At 53.2% G+C, this 20,690-nt stretch overlaps 1 protein-coding gene across 1 annotated transcript in view; it reads left to right on the forward strand.

The window, feature by feature from the left end:
- The window catches only part of Patj (PATJ, crumbs cell polarity complex component), a 203,310-nt gene that overhangs the window by 148,045 nt on the left and 34,575 nt on the right, over window positions 1-20,690 (forward strand). The window contains exons 30-32 of the mRNA XM_023718315.1: window positions 2,527-2,618; window positions 11,628-11,694; window positions 20,524-20,616. Coding sequence (XP_023574083.1) covers window positions 2,527-2,618; window positions 11,628-11,694; window positions 20,524-20,616 — 252 coding nt within the window. The remainder of the gene's footprint in view (window positions 1-2,526; window positions 2,619-11,627; window positions 11,695-20,523; window positions 20,617-20,690) is intronic.

A 20,690-nucleotide genomic window follows, 5' to 3' on the forward strand; every position in this document is an offset into this window, starting at 1 on the left:
TTCAAGGCCAGCCTGCACTACATAGTAAGACCCTTCTTAGAAAACGTGAGCAGGTAGCCACTTCACCTTGGGCGAATGATTCAGCCTCAGAGTCAGTTTCATAATCTAGTCAGTAAATGATGCCCAGGTTATGCTCAGATTGAGTGACTGATTGATGGTCTTTTTGAGACAGGGTCTCACTATGCAGTTCAGGTTGGCCTTGAGCTCACTTCGTAGCTCAGGCTGGTCTTGGACTCACAACAATCCTCCTGCCTCAGCCTCCTGAGTGTTGGAGTTACAGGTATGCACCAACACCATGCCCAGCTTTTCTTTTTTTTTTTTTCTTGTTTAAAACTTTATTATATAGAAGATACAGTAGCAAAAAGTGTTTTTAGCCATGCATATTCATAATGTGAATATGAAAATTATGGGTAATATTTTATAAGCATGTAATCCATAAAGAGAAAATTGCTACCCTAAGGAGTTCACAAATTTTTTTTCCAAAATTTTATTGATAAACAGCAATGAGACAGTTTCAAGTCAAATCGGATCAGCTTTTCTTTCTGTGTGTGTGCTGAGGTTTAAATGAGGCACTGTTGGGGAGGACATTGGCCAAGTATCACACAGGCCAAGTCCTCGGTAAACAGTGGCTGCTGCTGATCACAAATAGCGCATGGACTCAGGGAGGTGTGGCCTCCTGGATTGTGCATAAAATGATTCATAGTCCTGTTTATTTGCTGCATTTTCTCTGGAATATGTTTTGCTTAGGGGTCAGGAAATAGAAAACTGCCCAGAGAGTTGAAAGCTACCTGTGTTTCATCTCAGTAGTGAAATTATTTTATATTAAATAAGACTTGCAGACACTTGATGATTAAATGACACATTGCTGAATAACCAGTGGAGCACAGAAGAAAGCAGAGAAGAAAAACTACAGCCCCTAGAATCAGGTGACAGTGGAAGTACCACAGGCCAACCTGGCAGGCACGATGACAACAGCTCTAAGAGGGAAGTTACAGCTACGAGTGCCAACGTGAAGAGCGCCGTGATTCCACATAAACAGCCTCATGATGCCCTTCAAGGCCCCAGAAGAGGAGCAACCCAAATCTTAAATTATAGAAGGAAAGAAATAATAAAGATCAGAATGGGAATTAATGAAATTGAGACTAAAAAAATCCAAAGAACGGTGATTGAAAGAGTTGGTTCTTTGGAAAGATAAAGACAACGGATCGGCCCTTAGCCAAAAGGGAAGACAGACTTACGTCAGTGCAATTAGGAAGTGGTGACATCTCAGGCAACGCCACCAAAATCCAAGAAGCTACTTCAAAAACTTACATTCTGATACATCAGATAAGACCAATGCTCCTGAAACTCTCCAATGAAATAGAAAGCAGGCGCCTAACTCCATCTCAGAAGGAGGGAACCGAGCCTTGAGGAAAGACGTGTGGCATCACGGGTCTCCGTGTGGTCGGTGGGTCAGTGGCCTGCGTGGGTGGTGCAGCGCCTGTCACTACTTCCTCACTGGCTGCAGAGCTGGACATGACCCTGCTTGGCCTCTCCAGGTGGGGAAACACGGGACTTTTGTTCTGCACAAGTGCACGCACACACGCTCATGATGACCGTGGTGACAACAGGGTGCTCTTTCATGTGCAACGTTTCGGAACCAGATTGGGACTGATGTCCAGGGCAGCCTCTTTCTCCACTGCTCCTGGAGGGCTCAGACCTGTCCTGGGAACAGAGCCCAGTGCCAGGCCACCATGAGGCAGGGACAGCACAGATTGGTGTCATTGCGTGACATAGGAGCATGATGCCAGCTACCCCTGCCCTGGGAAAGCTCCAGTCCAATGTTGTTACATCATGTTTAGTTGAAGCACATCAAGTTAAAAATCCGAAAAAAAAAAAAAAAGGGCGGGGAGGGGCGGGGAGATGGCTCAGTGGAATAAGCACTTCCCTAGCAAGTGCAAGGGTCGGAGTTCAATCCCCAGTTCCGCAAAAAAAAAAAGTTAAAAATCTAGCCACATCTTGGCACAAGCAAGGGGCTCACTGATGGTGTTCCTAAGGTGATTCTCTGCACCAGACCTAAAATTTGCCTTCAAACAGAAATTCTGCTTTCACCTCCTCCAAGTAACAAACTTGTGCTACTTGCTAACTTGGCTCCGTGTACAGAGCCCAGGTCACCTGGCCCGCAAAGCAGGGAATTCTGCATCGTGGACTGTTCTCCACAGGTTTGGGGAAACTGGAGAACCTGTAAGAAGTAAAGTCTTTACCATAAAGCCTTTGCATTGAGTTCAGCTAGTTCTCATAAAGCAAAATGGCCAAGGACTGAGTTCGCGAGATTTTTAATGGCAGCTTAGAGTTAGTGTTTGCACTAGAGAATACTTCCATTTTAGCACAAGTGAGTCCTGCATATGCACACGCAGAAGTGAATATTCCTGTTGCACTCCTGAGTGCCCACATGGGTGCTGTACCCATGTAGATATGTACATATATATCTGTATGTAAATACGCAGGCTGCATTCTTACACGTGCGTTTTCTTTTTTCCCAAACAGATAAACAATCAGATTCTGTACGGGAGAAGCCATCAGAACGCATCTGCCATCATCAAGGCGGCCCCAGGCAGAGTGAAGCTGGTGTTCATCAGGTGAGACAGGCGGGGCTGTGTCCTGACATCTCCGGTGTGATCTGGGGATCTTCCGTTTTGGTGGTCTAACAAAGTCACTGTCTAGTCTAAAAATAGATTTTCTTTTTCTTACTGCCACAGGAAGAAAATGTAGGTCCTTTTGATTGTGGGTTTTCTCCGGTGTGTTTTGTGTGGTCGCTGAGGTCAGCATGCACGTTTCAGTCTGACTGTCAGCTGTGCAGAAGCGGAACAGATGCCGCCATTGCTTGGGACACTTGCATGGATGTCTGTAGCAGGGAAGCAGGCAGGAAAGGCAGAAGCGCTCCCCGCCAGTGTGCCCCCCCCCCCCCCCCTCAGCGGCTGAGCCCCGGGGCACCTGGGCATGGCCACAGTCGCAGACCTGTGTCCCTTGGGTGGGTGTAGCCGGAGGAGCAGGGTCGTTCTCTGTTGACTGAAATGACAAGTAACTCTAAACTACTGTTTTGTTTTGTTTTGTTTTTTAAATATTTATTTATTTATTTATTTATTTATTTTGTGTGTGTAGCCAGCTCAGCCCACCAGGGGGCGGGCTGGCTGGCATGTGGTGCTGGGGGTTTGAACTGCGGTCTCTGTGCTTTGTTTAGCTTAGTTTGTTCTAAGTAGGTGCCTTAGACCACTGAGCCATCTCACCAGCCCTAAACTACTGTTAGAGGATGAAAGAGCCCGTTTGTTTCGCACTGCTGGGCTGCTTTTCCCCTCTAGACCTCAGCATCTATAGAGTAGAGAAAGTAAAAGTCCTCGTTCCTTGTGATTTTGCAAAATTTTGAATGATCAGCACAATTTCACCATGGCGCGGGGCTGAGAGCTTCGGTGTGGATGCAATGGAGATGATTCTGCCGTTCCCAGCAGTCACCATCAGAGCGACCCGGCCATGCCCGGAGACGGCAGACCAGGCCGTGCCACCCAGCCTGGCACTAATGCGGTTGCATTTTTCCTCCCCCAACCTTTCTGCCTCACCTGCTGTTGCCGTGTCTCTCAAGCACTTCTACCATGGCACCCTTTTTCTTTCTAGCTATGGCATCTTTCTGTTAGTTTCTAGTTTTTTACTCAGATTTCCAAGGAGGAAAATTTCTTCCTGTTGTCTGTCTGTTAAGCCAATCCCTAGTGGCAAGATGCAAACCCGGAAATCCACAGCAATCCCATACACATGTAGTGGATGCACCGGGCGAGAAATCAGGAGAACTGTTCCATGCACAGTAACCGGAAACCAAAGTAAATACCTAGGCCTCAGCCTAACCCACGAGGTGTAGCCCTTTACGACAGGAACTACAGTTCTAAGAAAGAGAGGAGAGAAAATGAAGTGGAAAGTCATCCTGTTCCTGCACAGGCAGAATTAGTACATTACAGTGGCCACCAAAGCTGATCTACAGATTGAATGCACTTCTTATTAAAATACTGCCTAAAAAAAAATAAATAAATAAATAAATAAAATAAAATAAAATACTGTCTAGTTACTCCTTGTGGCTGGGAAGGCATACCTAACACCCAGATAAAAGAGGAGAGGAGGGGCCGGGGAGATGCCTCAGTGGAATAAGCACTTCCCTGGCAAGCACAAGGACTTGAGTTCAATCCCCAGTTCCACCCAAATATATATAGTGTATCCTTTGTAACTATAATTTCTTTTTTTTAATGTATTTAGTACAGGGTTTTCAAGGGCTCACTACACAGATTGAACTCATAGTGATCCTCCTATTTTCAGCTGCCCAAGGCTGAAATTACACGCACACACCACCACACCCAGTCTCAGTCCCCATCTCAGTGTGCCCCGGGGTGTGGCATGGCATATGGTACTGGGGATCGAACCCTGGCCCCTGCTCTGTGTAGGCAGGCGCTTCAGTCTGATGAGCTACCTGTCTGGCCCTATAATTTCTTTACAGGTAGTGCTTCTGCCTAGCAAAACATCTTTCATTAGTTGAAATTATTAATTCTTACCTGTCCATTATTCAGAAATATTCGGCTTTTATACCTCATCAACTCTTTTCCAAATTTATTGGCAGTTGAAATAAAAACCAGATTGGCCACAGGCTTGGGAGTATGATGAGCAATAATCTCAGAAAGCTGTGAAAATGTGTTGCAAGTGGAAATTTAATTAACTGGGGCCACCGGTCTGTGGTGACACACGCATGTGAGCGTGTACTTGTCCTGCTCCTTCGGCCCTGTGTTCCCTCCCATACTCATTGACTTGTGATTGGCAAGGAATCGGGGTCACTAGAGCAAACGATCAAGTTGCTGATACGTGTGTGCTCGCTTCCCTCCTTTTCTTTTCACTTCATTAGACTTTGGGCAATCCTGTAAATCTGTAAACACACAGAATTGCAGAGAGGACGTTATTGTCCTGCACATCTGGGTAACCTCACAGTCTGGGCTCTGGTCAGGGGCCACATGCTGGGTTCTGAGCTGACCCTCAGCACAGGGCTCTGCTCCCACGACAGAGGAGGACTCGCCAAATCTGACAGTGCTAGAAGCAAAGGGATTAACAGTGGTGCTGTTAGCTCCTGCCGTGGCTTCTTCACTGCCGAATACTAAACATCATGTGTAACAGCTCGCTCTCCATTACTTAATTATGTGTGGAAAATGTGCACGCTTTAGAAACTCCTGAGGCAATGGAAACTAAATGAAACCGAGAACTGGGAAAGATTTAGTGCAGGCTGCCAGGCCTGAGAGGGAAAGTTGAACTGGCGTGGAACCAGCTCACGGCATTGATGGGCTGTACATCTTGTTTCTGTAATTAAAAATATAGGCTGAGCTGTTGTCCCCAGCCACATCCCTCAAAGGGATGCTGACTTGGACTTCGTGTGGCGGTGAGAGCCACCCGCTTGCGTGCTGCTGAAATCCTTTCTTTCTTCCTGAGTCAGCAGAGCTGGCCCTGAGGAACGAAAGCAGAGCAGTAGATGGTGAGCATGCCGAGTTTCCAGGGGTTGGCTTTTACTCCCCGACCAAGACTGGTGCCACAGTGCAGCCCTCCCCGGGGATGGCAGGGGACCTGCACCCCGAGGAGTCAGTGCCTCGGGAAGGCGGTGCAGAGCAAGTCGCATCTGCTAAGGGCCACAGACTGAGCAAGCAGAATCCCAGTGTGGGAGCAAATCCAACCTCCTGAACGTGAGTGGGGTCTGCGGCCCTCTCCAGGGAAGCTTAGGGGTGGCCCGGTGGGCGTGTGGGCCCTCGAACTTCCTAGGAAGCATCTTCTTGGCTCTCATGGACCAGTAAAGATGCAGCACCCTGCAAGTACAGAATAGAACATCATCCCTGGAGCACAGGGCAGCCTACACTCGCCAGGATCCGCTGGAGGAGGGCAGCAGACGCTGGCACCTTCATTCCACTCTGAGATGCTACCAGGACTCCTGTCCTGTACGGCACTGCCCCTCTCAATCATAACTTAAATTGCTTATAAATTCCAGTTTGTAGGCAGAATTTGTCAGCATGGTGCTTCAAGAGTATGGTGGGGACCGGGGAGGTAGCTCAGTAGAATAAGTGCTTGCCTGGAAGTGCAGGGTCCTGAGTTCAACACCCGGTACCTAAAAAAAAAAGAGTATGGTAGCATTACAAGCATTGTGTGCGGGTCATGGGAGACCCCAGCATGTGGGCCTCCGGGGGAATTTCTGGTCCTAGCAACCTGGGGAAGTCGCACACCTCTCCGCGTCTGACTCCATGCAGCTGTGTGTCTCTGGAGTCACCGTACGCCTGCAGCCCCTCAGCCTCGTGTCTGCAGCGCCCGTGTGCTTCTTATCAGGCACCTCGGCCAGTCTGAGCTGCCCAGATTCCTTATGGAGTCCTTGGGGGCTCAGGGAACTTGGAATTGAAGTGTGTGACCACAAGCCAAGCGCACCCGCCTTCTGTGCCTCTCCCCTTCATCCTTTCCCCTTCTCTCTCTCTCCTTGGGGTGCTGGAGGGCAAGCCAGGGCCTTGCTGTGCTGGGCAGCCACTTTACTACGAGCAACACCCCAACCCTTATTTTTCTTGGATGATTTGTGAAGTACCTCAAAACCAGTCTTATCTCCAGGAGGCAGCAGATAGCTTCGCCTTTGCAGCTCCCATTTTCTCTCAGCTTGCATTTGTGGCAGTGGTGGCCTTTCACTCCTGCAGCACTCGCCTGCTGGTGCAGGCAGCAGGACAACAGGGCCTTCTCTCTTGCTTGCTGGCCCACACTCGAGCTCTCAGGCAGTGGGGGTCATGCCACACAGTGTGTTTGCCGTGTGTGTGCAGGGTCAGAATTTGATCCCTGGCCCTGCATCCATGGTAAATACATAGAACAACTTACGCTTGCCCCATCAGGTGCTGCAACTCCTTCACACACACACACACACACACGCACACACGCACACACACGGGACAGCAGTGACCACAGGTGCTGTCTCCTTGAGCTCAGAAGCAGAAGTGAGGAGTGGGACCACCTGTCCAGGAACGGTGTCTCCCCACAGAGCCCTAGATCTGTGTTCCTGCTGTGGCTCCCGGGCTCTCAGTTTCTAGCTGTCCCAAGCCTGTCCTGCGGCCTGTCACCTGTGTGAGCTCCCACCATCTTGCTGAAGTTGACTGAATCTATTTCCCCTGTTCAGGAAAGGCCCATGTGCCTTTTCTTGTCATGTGGCTGTGACCCTTCGGCCTCTAATGTCTTTAGCGAGCCTGAGGCCTCTGGAGCCATCTTGCAGAGGTCTCCTGAGCTGCTCCTCTCCATCGCCACCCCTTTCTGGGCTTTCCTGAGATCACTGCGACTGTCACCAGGGCCAGGTGGAACTGAACCCATGCCTGTCCTGACAGGGAGGCGTAGCCCCCAGCAGATCAGTGGTTGACCATCGGGCTTTGCCAGCCAGGACCTCGAGGGGAACGCAGCCACCACCAGAGTCCACTGCAGTGTCATGTACAGAGTGACTCTGAGAAGTGGCCCAGCAGCCGCGTCCCACCAGTGCCTCCTGCCACCTGTGCCATCGCACATGTAGGCTTTCCTGAGGACGAGTGAGGACTGCCTGTGCAGATGTGCCCCACCCCCCACCCCCCGCAGCCTCCACGGGATGCTGTCTGGGATGCCAAGTAAACACAGTCCCGCAGTCCTTGCCCTTGCGTCAGATCTGACACCCAGCCACACCCAGCTGCTTGGGTGGCCTCTTCCTTCCTCCTCACCTTCAGCCTTTCACAGAGCATGCTTCTTCTCCCCAAGGTGACTTTGCTTTCTTAGGGCAGGCCTGGGGCAGGCCCCGCATGTTAACTCAGTGTCACATTCCGCCTGGAAAGCTCATTTCTACACCCCAGTGTCTCACTCATGCTCTGAACGTAGAAGGGTCAGGAAGCAGCAGCCAGGTCCTGGGTGTGCCTTGGAGCTCCCTCTGCCCCTCCGCCCTGCGGTTGGTGCAGCCCGAGGCACAGCGAGGGTGCCCGGTCGCCCCAGGCTGTCATTGTGGCCTCACAGAACAGGGTGCAGAGGGTTACAGCATCCTGCGGGGCCGGGGCGAGGGAGGCCGAGCCCAGCCCAAGCTTCTGCTTCAGGGGCAAGTCCGGCTTTGCTGGCACCGAGTAGGAGCCGGCAGCCGCGGGGAAGGGCAAGGCAGGGCCAGCACCGTCCTCGTGATGGTCATGATTTTAGATGCTGTCCTAAATAAGTTGGGCATTTGCCGTCACATTTTATTTTCTGTTCCTGTTCAGTTATTTTTTAAACTGTGAAACACACGTGACAGAAAATGTGTCATCCTCGCTGTGCCAATCGAGTCCACACACATGGCTATGCCTGAGTGACTCCCATCCCCACTGTCACGCAAACCTTCACTTTCCCACCCGGAGCCCCTGCTCCCACCTGAATCCTTTCCACCCAGGAAGCCACGGCTACTCTCTGTTCCCTAGCGAGTCTGACTCCACCTCCTCCGGTGGGCGGGGTGGTATAGTCTGTGGCCTTTTCTCCCCACTCCCTGGTACCAGGGCTCAAGCCTGGTACCACCCTCGCGATGCTTCTGCCCTTCGGTGATGTTGCCATGGACGTGGGCCTGCGGTTGGAGACCCTACTTTGAGTTCTTCCTGTACATCCATGAGTAAATTTGTGGGTCATCCAGTGGTATAGCCGTGTCTGACGTCCCCCAAAGCCTCGTGCGTCACAAGTGGGGCTTTGCAGAGATGCTGGATCTAGAGTGCGTGAAGGGGGGACTGGGGAAATGGTCAGTAGAATAAGCACTTGCCTGGCAAGCACGAGGTCCTGAGTTCAAGCCCTGGTACTGCAAAAAACAAAATCAAAAAAACATTACACTGTAGAGTGCGTGAAGGATGCTGGGATGGGGTGTGATTACCGAATTAGCGCCCTCATTGCTTGGCACGGTTCTGGGTGTGGGTAACGGGCAGACTCACACCTCGTGCTGGATGCCTGTCTCAAAGTAAAAACTGACACACGTAAGTTTTATTACAGCCAATGGTTATAATTATAACCAGTCTTGACTGGGAGACCCACACAGGGCTCTATAACCTGGAAAATAGCGCTCACCCTGTCCGGGCAAATAATACTCTGTCTCAGTCACCTTCGTGTTGCTGGAGCAGAATGCCCGGCACCCCCACCTGAACCAAGGGGAGATGTTTGGGTTCGCTGCTTAATCCGAAGTCGGCAGGTCCAAGGCAGGATGTGGCAGGCGAAGCACACAGCCCCAGGCAGACTCTCACTTCCGGGGAGCTGGGGGAGCTGGGGCGGGGTGGGGCGGCCCCCCCAGGCTGGCTCCCAGGAGCCCGTGAGTTTGGGGCAGTTCTAGATCCAAGCCTGGCTGTCTCCAAGAGCTCTTTTTTTTGGCAGAACCAGGGATTGAACTCAGGCCCCTGTGCTTTCCAGGCAAGTGCTTATTCCACTGAGCCATCTCTCCAGCCCCCTCCAAGAGCTCTTTAACATGATCATAAGAACACCCGCAGGGCCCAAGGAACCTAGGGCAGCGGCGTGAGAAGGAGAGACTCAGCATAAAGCAAACATGCTCTGCCCTTTGGGAAGCGCCGCCACGAGGGGCCGCAGTCCCCAGGCTGCTGGCTTGTCTGAGGCTCCCCACCCCACCCCCATTCTTCTCTCTGACACCGCTGCTGTCAGCTCGCTGCAATTCAAGGTCGCTCTGTGTGAACTGCCACCATTAAGAGACTTGTGAGGGATTACGAAGAGATTACTTCTTGCAGTGCTTTCTTCTGTCCTTTAGGACTAATTGCAGGTTTTCCGTGATAAGAGGTTAAAAAGTTGAAATGGATTTGCAAGGCCATTGAAGTCGTACTAATTTGGGGTATCCTCAGGCAGTGTGAGCTCACTTGGCCCACTCACTGGTGATCCTCAGCAGGAATTGGTCAGTGCTGCCGGCCGCCGAAGGAGGTCTAAAAGCCATCTGCCTAACTCCTTCCACTTGGTCCCGCACCTTGTGGGGCCGGGACAGGTGCAGGAGACACTGGGGGTCGCCCTGGGAGGTGCAACCGCTCACCGGGAAGCTGACCTGCTGTGTGTGAGAGCGGCCCACGACAGTGCCTGTGCTCAACCAGACAGCTGCTCTGGGCATCTGAGGGGCCCTCAGCAGAAACAGGCCTGTCCCTCCTGCTCTGCGGCACTTCCAGTCTCAGGGGTTCCCATTCGTTTTGCTTTTGTTCACACACCGGACAGTCCACGTGGGATGAGGCGACAAGTGGCACCTGGCTTCGCTGCCTTACGTTCTGCCTCGTTCTGGGAAGGATTTACACCCTCCCGGAATTCCGTAGTTCAGCCCACATTCCAGTAGCAACTGGAACCTGAGAAGTGATTCCCAAAGCCCCACGGCTCATGAGCGGGTTTCCCCTGAACCGTAGAGCTGGCTGATCCGGATGCAGGAGCTGAAGCTAAGGCTGGACTAGACCAGCTGTGGACTGTAAGGGCTGGGGCGGCAGGCCGGTGGGGAAGGTTGCTGGGACGGCGGGTGCGAGGAGCTGGGATGGGAGCGGAAGGACTTACGTGCAGTTCAAGGGTAGATCCAGCGAGCTGTGCTGATGGTCTTTGGTGCAGCTGGGAGCAAAAAGAGGCTTCAGGAACGGCTCCAAGTCCCTGAGTGACCACAGGCAGGCATTGCCTGTGTCCACTCCGTTGGGGACCAGTGGCCACAAGGCCGTCTGGGACCCGAAGCTGTGCAAAAGTTCTGTACCTTTCCTTCTTTTGAGGTCCTTGTAGCACACCCAGCAGAGACACAATGGAAGTGTTAGGTGTGTAGATTCCAAAACCAGGAGGCTGGTTATGTGGGAGTAGACAGGGAGGGGCCCGGAGTCTGAATTCGAGGGCCGTGGATGGAGGTGCCAAAGTGGCAGAGCGAGTGGTGCAGGCAGAGGCGTCGTCATCCAGTAAGAAGTGAAGAAATGGGGCCTCCCAAGAGCCCAACCCATTGGCAGAAGATCCTCTGCCTGCGCCAAACACGTGGAGCGAGGGCAGCAAAGTCAGTGACTTTGTTTGGGGGCCGTGTTTTGTTTGTGGCGCCACAAGCTAGACAAGCTCTCCACCATGAGCCTGCCCACAGAGCACCGTGGAGGGCTCTTTATTCTGGGGAAGCAGTTGGCACTCAAGGGTCTGTAGATGTCCATCGCCCCGCTGAAGAGGTGCCCTCGGCACTGGGGCAGCACGGGGTGCCCGTGACTCTCCCACACCCACAGAGCCTGTCCTTGACACCCCGCAGCCCACATGCACCAGGTGAGGAGGCTGGGGCCGTCCCAGTTCCCAGAGCCTGTGGGTCACGTGTGCCTATGTGGAAATCCCACCGCACAGCGCTGGGAAGATGCCCTTCCACTCCCTGCAGTGGTCCTGGCCCTGGCCCAGGGCTGGCTGCTGCCCCTGTCTATCTGTGTCCCGGGGCAGTACCCAAGTGGCTCTCAAGCAGTGGCTCTCTCTGTGTTGAGCAGCTTGCGTGCTTGGAAGCCCTCTGATTAGATGTCTGATTCACTGGTGCTGCGTGGCTGTTATCACCGGAGCGCTCGGACGACGTTGGTAGCCCCGGCCAACACCACGTTTCCTAGCACTGATCCCAAATGTTTTCCCATTCACAGAAATGAAGATGCTGTCCACCAGATGGCCGTGCCCCCACTGCCGTCCAGCTCCCCGTCCTCCCCCGAGGTAAGCGCACTCCGAAAGAGCAGCCAGTGTCCTGCACGGGTTGGCTGTGGTCATTTCTCCTAGTCCCATGTTTCTGATTTCCAAACACAGTGTCTGTTAACCAGCAGACAGTGACAGGAGCTGAACACATTGGAGACACTTGCGTGAGTGAGCAGCAGAAAGCAGCGTTAAACCAAGCTGTCGGGGCCTAGGCCCAGGGCACTACTGTCTTCTGAGCTGCTCACTTCCTCAAGACATGTATTTCCTGGGGCCGGGGAGATAGCTCAGTAGAATAAGCACTTGCCTAGCAAGCGCAGGGGCCTGAGTTCAATCCCCAGTTCTGGAAAGAAAAAAAAAAGAAAAAAAGAAAAAAGACATATATTTTCAGCTGCATTGTGCATTTTGGAAGTTCCTAGAAAAGTATTCGTTTTATGACTGATATCCCTGTATGGTTTCAGAGCACTTTAATACCTGTGATCATAGTATCATTAGTTACTTTTGTCAATTAATGGAGAAAGTACTAGGATGACAAGATTGCTGTAGTCCTGGTCTAAGATTGTAGATAGGAGAGAGGGAGGGAGGAGACAGAGAGACAGAGAGACAGAGGGAAAAACTTGTCAGAGGAAGAAGGAGGCAGGGACAGAAAGGAGACCAAAGACTGAGGGGCGGGACAGAGAGAAACAGAGAGGCAGAGACAGACAGACAGATAGAAGAGACAGAGGGGCCAAGACAGACAGACAGACACAGAGGGCACGAGAGATTGCCACCCAGGCCGAGATCCCTTTATCTGAGGTGCGTGGGGCCAGAAGTGAGTCAGAGTTTGGAATATTTGCGTGCACGTGATGAGGGTTCTTGGGGACACAACCCGGGGCCAGCGTGAAAGCCGCCTGTTTCTTGTCTCACAAGGTCCAGGAGGGGCTTGCATTTGGGCCACCTGTACTTGTTAGAGCTCCGCGGCTCTGGGCTTGGCCATCACCCTGACTAACCACCTTGTCTCCTGGGCTGAGGACCATTCATTCGTTCACATACTTTATTTCTCAAATTGTATTTTAATTCCAAGAATAAATGTATAGTTACTATTTTTACTTAAATAGTACATAATTGCTAGAAGAAAGGTTAATTTTTTCTCTACTACTGAGTGTTTTTGTTAAGGATCTCTCCACATATTTTGTTGGCCTTACAAACCCACATGTGTAGGACTTTGTGTGCATCGTGAATCTGTGGCCATGTGGCACACTTTCATTCTCATCTCTTACCCCTGAGTGTTCAAAGCACAACACACAAGTTGTGTGTCAGACACTAGCCTGGACGCTGGAGAAACTATTGTGAGGAGACAGACGAGGCTGACAGAGGAGGTCCAGCTTGCATTCTGGTGAGGAGGGAAAGAGAAACTAAGAAATAAACCAAAACAAAATAGAGCCAGGCATGGTGGTGCACACTTGTCATCCCAGCACTTGGGAGGCTGAGGCAGGAGGTAAAGGGAGGAGGAAGAAGAGGAAGAGCAGGGGAAAGAGGAGGAGAGAAGGAAAGGAAAGGTTTATCAGAGAGGAGGAGAAGGAAAGGGAGAAGGAGAAGAATAAGAGGAGGAGGAGGAGGAGAAAGAAGGGAAGGGCTTATGAGAGAGCTGCAGAAGAAGGAGGAGGGGAAGAAAGAAGAAGGAGAATGAGGACAGCAGCAGCGGAAGAGGAAGAGGAGGAAGAGGAAGAAGAAGAAGAGAAAGAAAGAAAAGAAAGAGAGCTCAATAGGTCCTTGTGGCCACGCAAACCTGTGCAGGCAGTCCTGGTAGTTTCTGCCCCGCAGGGTGCTCATGTTAAGTACCTGACACCTGCATGCGCTCAAGGGCTACCATTCAGCCAAGACTGTACTGAACCCCATGCCAAGGCACTGGCACTGTGACAGTGACCAATGACAATATGAGCAAAGAACACGGGGTGATTTCTCTCCCAGGCAGGAAAGGGCTGGCAGCCCTGGACTTCACCAGGCTCCTCAGAATGGGTACCGTTCAAGGTGGCTGTGCCCTTCCTCTGATGTTTTCAGACGTCTGTTGATCATGGATACCCAAAGCTGCAGAACACAATGAGGGAGGAACGGGGAGGAGTTGTACCTGGCGCATGGTCATCAGTGTTAGTAGCAGCCACCTGTAGTCCCAGCTACTTGGGAGACTGAGGCTGGAGGATCTTTTGAACCCAGGAGTTTGAGGCCAACTTGGGCAACATCAGGAGACTCCTGTCAGGGGGGAGGATTATTGCTTAGTTATTAATTATCCTCGTATATTTGTAGTGTCACCTAAATCCTTTGGGAAAGGGAAACCTTGTAGAGTAAGCTGGTACAGCATTGTGGACCATGGACAGACCCTCCAAAATATCTCCACATAAGAAGCGAACTCATCACTCATCGCTCATACTTCGTCTCAGTGCAAAAGCGCAGAGCCTGTATAAAGAGGAAGAGAACTGGCTCGTCGGTACTGGCGCTCCTGACCCACCTGTGCTAGCAGAGTGGATGTTCTGTGGCCCACGCCCACCGCGGGCTGGCCTTGGGGCTCACCTGCAGTCGGAGACCAGAGTGATTGTGGGTCTCGGGTCTCCGGTGCTCTGCCAGCTGCTTGCTGCCTACTCAAAGGGCAGCGCTGGACGGGTGGGGTCAGGAGTGCGGTCATGGCAGAGTGCTCGCTGGGCCCCGAGCCTGCGCTCCAGCACCGCCATGCTGGGATAATGGAGCCAGTGCACTGTGTGCAGCTCCATCCCACATGTCACCTCCTCAGGCCCAAGCGGAGGCCTCCTCCTTACTGGGCAGAAGGGACAGGCCTCTCAAGGCTCAGCTGCACCAGCAAGTGAAGGTGTGCGCTTCACCTGGCTTCCCCCTGGGGACCCAAGCACCACCAGTGTCACCCGGAGTGAGGGCTGCAGTGGAGAGGGCGCCTGGCACGGCCCCCAGCCCAAGTGCTCAGGAAACATGAGCTATTTGCTCAGGGTGGCCGGGTACTGTCTTGTATTTAATTCCATCTTTAAGTTCCACAGCCTCAGCTGTTGTTCTCGTTTTTAAGTTGTGGTAGTTGAACAACTGTGATGACTCCATCCCCTGTAAGAAGTAAACTTTACTCAGACCTCAGCCTAGCCCAAGAAATTACTTGGTGTTGCTCTGAATCACATCTTGCCATCTGAAAAGAGCTGAGCCGGCCTGCGGTGCCAGTATTCGCATCCCATCATCTGCAACAGTGATTAAGCCCCGGTGGACGTTTAAGTTAAGTGAGCGTAATGAAGCCTTCTCTAGGCTTCGCTGTGATGTCACCACCCAAGTCCGCTCGACCGAGGGCTCCAGGGACAGCTTCGGGTGCACAGTGGCCGCTTCCCCGCGCTGCTCCCTCTGCTGTCCCTACTGCGTGTGAAGCACAGTTCCTGTCCAGTACCACAGTCACAGTTCCTGTGACTGTGAGCGCCGTGAAGCCGTAGCCAGACAGGTGGAGTGCGCCGGGTCTCGGGTCATGATCAGCGGGCCTGCTCCAGAGCACACTGGCTGCACGCGGGCCGCCCGTTTCTTCAGCACATGCTGACTGAGTTCTCAAGGTGTGTCGGCATGCTCGAGACAACGCGATAGTGCTGTGGCTTGCGTCTGGATGTCCCCCCAGAGCCTCAGGCACTCATGGGGGCCGGGCTTTTGGACAGCGGCCAGCCCTGGACCTCTTGTTTTCATGCCTTCACCTCAGGAAACAGCGCTTCCAGCTTGACCCAGCAGGGCCCAGGGCCTTCACTTGTGAATACCTCAGTCTGTGCAAGAGGGAGCCAGGGAGATGCTCCGAGTGCTCCACCCCTGGGGAGCGAGCTGCTGGTGGCACAGCGGGCGACAAGAGGCTTGCTCCCTGCCCCTTTTTGCTCTGGCTGCTTTTGCTGTCTTCCGCCACCATGCACTGTTGCCCCGTGCCTCTGCCTTGGAGCCAGCTGATTACGGGCTGAAGCCTCCACACACTGTGAGCTAAATAAACCTTTCCTTCCTTGACTTTGGTGTTGGGTATTTTGTTCCAGCAACAAGAAGAAGGTCAGCAAGACAGAGCACAGGACAAGCTGCTTCATGCAGTGGAGCGCTGCAGCGTTTAGAGTGCAGCAGAACGTGGGCTAGAGGCCTTCGGCTGGAGTCCTCGGGCCCGGCCAGGCACCTGAGGGACAGGGCCTCGGAAGCCTGGTTCCTGCACTGCTCTCTGGCTTCCAAGCCAAGGGTGCAGCCTCACCTGCCTGTGTCACGAGGTTGCATGATGGTCAGGCCCAGCATGTAGGGAAAGGCATCTCCGCTGGGATTATCCATGTCCCCACACAGCGCTCCTGGCGGCTGCAGCACCATCCGGTCAATGACTCAGAGCACGGGCAAGATCTCACCTTCTCCTGCCATCCCGGCTGTGGAGCCTGAGCTCGGCCAGTGCTGAGAATCACTAACTGTGGATCTGTGGCAGGACTAGGCCCCATTTATAAAATGCTCAGTGCTGTCCCCAAGCCCAGGAGGAGTGCCTCGCTGTGGTCCCACTGGTCATTGTCATTCCCTGCTGAGCACTAGGCCTCCAGTGTCTTCCATTTTCAGGGCTACATACAAAACAGGATGGCTTCCTTTTTTTAATTTGTTAAATTGACAAATAAAAATTGCATATATTATCAGGTACAACACAGTGGCTTGAAATTTGCATGCATTATGCAGCGACTAAATCAATTTAGTAACATATGTACCACCTCTCCTACTTATCTTTTTGTGTGATGAAAACACTGGAAATCCCTTATTTTCAAGAATGCAGTCCTGGGCTTGAGAGATGGCTCAGTGGTCTAAAGCACCTACTTGGAGCAAGCTTAGCAAAGCATCAGGGACCGCGGTTCAATCCCCCAGCACCACATGCCAGCCAGCCCCGCCCCCTGGTGGGCTGAGCTGGCCACACACACACACCACTCTCTCTCTCTCTCTCTCTCTCTCTCATAAAAAAAAAAAAAAAAAAAGAATGCAGTCCTAACTGACCAGCTGTCATTTTGTGCAGTAGCTCCCGTGAGCTTCCTCCCGTGAGCTGGAGCTCTGCGTCCTTGGACCACCACCCTCCACCCCACACTTAGGCCCACCAGGACCCTAGCGACCCCCTTCAACCACCTGCTTCTCGGAGTGAGCCCTCCAGTCTCACTCTCGCATGAGGCCAGGTCCCTGGCTTGACTCAGTGGCCTCACATGGGCGGGCTTCTCTCCCTGTCTGGATTGGACTGCACGTGTATACCATGTTTTCTGTATCCAGTGGTCCAGTGGTAGACGTGTGGGGCAATGCCACGTCTTGGCTGCTAGGAATAACACGGGGGTGCGTGTGGGAGTCCAGCCACATGGTCAGCACCCTGCTTTCTTTCCTTGGGACACACATCCAGTGAGAGCAGGCTGGAGCATGTGGTGGCTCTATCGTTAATTCTTGGAATGTCTTGCACACTGGTTTCCATAATGGCTGTGCTAAATTTCATTCCTATCATATCAGATCTTCCTTGGAGGTTAAAATTAACAAATGAAGGCTTTGTGTTCACCTTCACAACCACGAGTCAGCCTTCTCTCCTCAGTCACGTGTAATGAAGCCCTGGTACAGCTGGTGTAGCTGTTGATCACGCGTGTGCGCACACACACTGTCCCTCAGGTAGGCCTCGCGCTGCAGGGCTTCATGGTGCCCTTCCCTCACTTAAAGTCCTTCCCTGTCCTTAGTCCCGCGTGTGATGCCACTGGGCCTCCGTCTCCAAGTGGCTTCTCGGGGACACCACACTTCCCCCACCCACAGGCCCCATGGGACCAAGCAAGCCAGGAGCCAGGCCTTGGCTTTTCGGTCCCTTGTGTGCTGGCTCCCGAGTCTCACGTGCGCGCTCCTGTGGGGCGTAATTGCTCCACGTTGCATCTGCTGCTGCTCACCGAGGGTCTCCTCTGTGAATGTGCAGGGTTGCTCACAAGGGGGCAGGGAGAGCGCAGCAGCACCGGCACCTGCCTGCAGGCACAATTCTGAGTTCAATCCCTGATAGCAACAAAAGGGGATCGCTTGCCCAGGGCTCCCTCTCAGAGAGCTAGAGTTGTACAGTGACAGGAAGATGTGCTGTCTGTGTCGCCCTTGAGAGTGCAGTAGAGCGTTAGGGGAGGGCAGGGCAGGAGGACACTGAACCTCTGGGGACCCTGCTGTCTGGTAGAGGGATTGCACTGCAAAACGGGTGTATAGCAAGACTGGGCCTATCATACGTGCACACACAACCAAAACCAGTGTGGCGGGGAGAAGAGTGTCAGGAAGTTCTCTCATGAAAGGAAGTAATATCCGGGGACTGCCCACTCGGACCCCCTCCTGTCCCTCTGGGACAGGAGCTTTCTTTCACTCAATAAATATGTTCTGCTCATTAAAATAAATAATAGAATAGAATAGAATAGAATAGAATAGAATAGAATAGAATAGAATAGAATGAAAATTCAAAACAGAGGAGGCTCAAATGAGAGGCCCTGGGGCCCCTGAGGAACCTTGACTGCTTTCGTGGGCTGCCGATGGCGTTTTAAACAGCAGGACGTGATGAGAGCGCTTTGGGCTTAGGTGGAGCTAAGATCCAGCCCAGTCCTGGAGAGGAAGCCGGAGCCACTGGGAGACTCTTCGCTCAGACACAAGCGATGGCCTGCGTTTTCCCTTGACCCACGCCCGTGCCCTTTGCGAGCCCAGCGAGGTGGCAGGCTGCTGCAGGGAGCGGCAGTAGCACAGTGCCCACGTCACCTTCAGTCGCACCACCTTCCTGGAGTAGGGAGCAGCCTGATGCCCTCGCTCCTGCGTGGGGATGAGGAGAAATCCGATTCGTCGCCTCCAGTTAGTGTGGCCTCTCAGAAGGCAGTGCTTGTGGATTGGGGCGGCCGTGAGAGCAGCCAGTCACTGTGTGTTTTTGAAAAGGGAATTGCACTTGGGGAATACAGGGATGGTGAAATCACCCCAGCAGAAGGTATATTTTACACATGAGAAAACTTTCGCTATATGAGGGAGGTGCAGGTGCTGCTCTCAGCGTCCCTTGCCTGGTGGCGTCTGGATCCACAGGTGCAGTGTGCACGCTCACACCCACCTGGTCTGGAGTGAGGACACGCACCAGTCAGCAGTGACACCCTCTACGGAAGCCTTGGCGAGGCCCCCACTGCGGAAAGCCGCTGGCAAGCGGACTGTGAAGAAGGTGAAGCAGAGGAAGGACAGAGTGGCAATGTCCTGCTTCCTGTGGGAGGCAGTGAGACTGTCCCCAGGCCGGCTGGGCTGCTTGGGCAGGTGGTATGAGACTCATCATGCCAGCTGCATCTTTGTGGTGCCAGCCGCATGGTCCCCAAGCCACCAGGAAGTTTTGGAAGAGAACCAGGAGTCCTACTGCAGACCCGGCTCTGCCCTGCTAGCGACCACGGCCGTTGTCCTCCAAGCCTGGCTCTGTGCCCAGCAGGACTCGACATTCAGTTTCACAGAGGCTTTCTGCTGCCCGTGCACCCCCCGTGCAGGCCCCACTCCATCCAGACGTGACCCGCCCTCCTTCCTGGAGTCCTAGTAACCAGAAGCACAGATTTCTGGGGCCATGGCACCCTTTGAGGGGACAGACGAGGGCGTGACCCAGGAGCAAGGAGAAATGATGCAGTTAGGAGAGTAGCTCAGAGGGGTGGAGCACACCTGTAATGCAAGCTGCTCGGGAGGCCGAGGCAGGAGGACTGCAAGTTTGAGGCCAACCTGTGCAGCACTGAGACCCTGTCTCCCTATTGACAGGTGCTGGGAGGTAACAGGGTGGCTGACCACCCTGGGTTCCATCTGCAGGACTGAGAGAGATGGGGGGGTGGAGAACGAGCTGTGGGATGCAGCTACTGGGACACTGTCATTAGGAGGTGGTGCCCCAGGAAGCTGATTCCCCACTGGTGGCTTCAGCTGTCAGAGTTCATGGTATTAGAAGTGGAGCAACGAAGTCCCAGGCCAGAGGAAGAAGTTAAGAGAGCTTATTGGAAACATGGAGAGGGGCCACGGAGATGGCTCAGTAGAATAAGCACTTCCCTGGCAAGCACAAGGGCCTGAGTTCAATCCCTGGTTCTGCAAAAAAAAAAAAAAAAGAAAGAAAGAAAGAAAGAAAGAAAGACAGAGAGGAGAACAGCTCCTGGATGTCCGGGAGGGTGCCACCAAGGTTCTCTGTCAGGGGTGACTCACATTCAAGGTCACAGCATGGTGCAGCATGGGTCACACAGCACTCAGCCTGTGGGGTCACAGTGAGGTCACTGCGCTGATGCTGATCCAGTAGGGAGGCAGTTTGCACCAAAGGCATGTGGGTGGATCCAGGGCTGGGGGCAAGAAGGCTGTGTCCCGACACCACGGCACACGCTTCACCTGCTGTGGGGGGAGGGGGGCGTGGCTGTCCTTCCGAGGCTGGCTCTCGTGGTTCTCCTGCAGCCTCAGTTCTGTCCTACCCTCCCGTGTTGGCTCCACACAGCACATCCCTCTCTGCTGCATGCTGTCCAACTTAGCTGTGTAGCTCACTGCCGAGCTCTGGGTTGGGCTCCAAGTTTGTCTGCTCCCTCCTGGGGCTGGTTCCCTCGTTTCTGGGGACAGCAGCTCGGGCTCCCTGTCTTCAGGCTACAGTGGGATATGGGATATGGCCTCAGTGGCTACTTTAAGGTAAAAGAATTGCTTTCCCACAAGCTTTCTTCTTACCTTACTGACCAGAGCCACAAAGCCCCTTCCCAAGTACCAGTTCCTGACGAGATTGTGAGGACTGACGTCAGTGGCCATCGCATCCGGGAACAGAGCAGGGGCCATGCTCAGCCAGGCGCTGAGTGTGGCAGCAGGTCAGGCCCAGAAGCCCGACACCTGTCTTCTCTTCCCAATCAGGATGTGAGCAGCCTAGAGCCTGTCAGTGGTGAAGGCGACAGAGGTCTGGAGGCCGGCGCTGAGCCGCTAACCGACAGCCAACACTCTGAATCGGTAAGCAGCGCGGTGTCCTGCCGTGTCCCTCAGGTGCACTGTCTGTGTCTGCTGTCCCCGTGCCTGGTCTCAGA

The sequence above is a fragment of the Octodon degus genome, unplaced genomic scaffold, assembly GCF_000260255.1.
Source record: "Octodon degus isolate 3935 unplaced genomic scaffold, OctDeg1.0 scaffold00057, whole genome shotgun sequence".
Lineage (NCBI taxonomy): Eukaryota > Metazoa > Chordata > Mammalia > Rodentia > Octodontidae > Octodon > Octodon degus.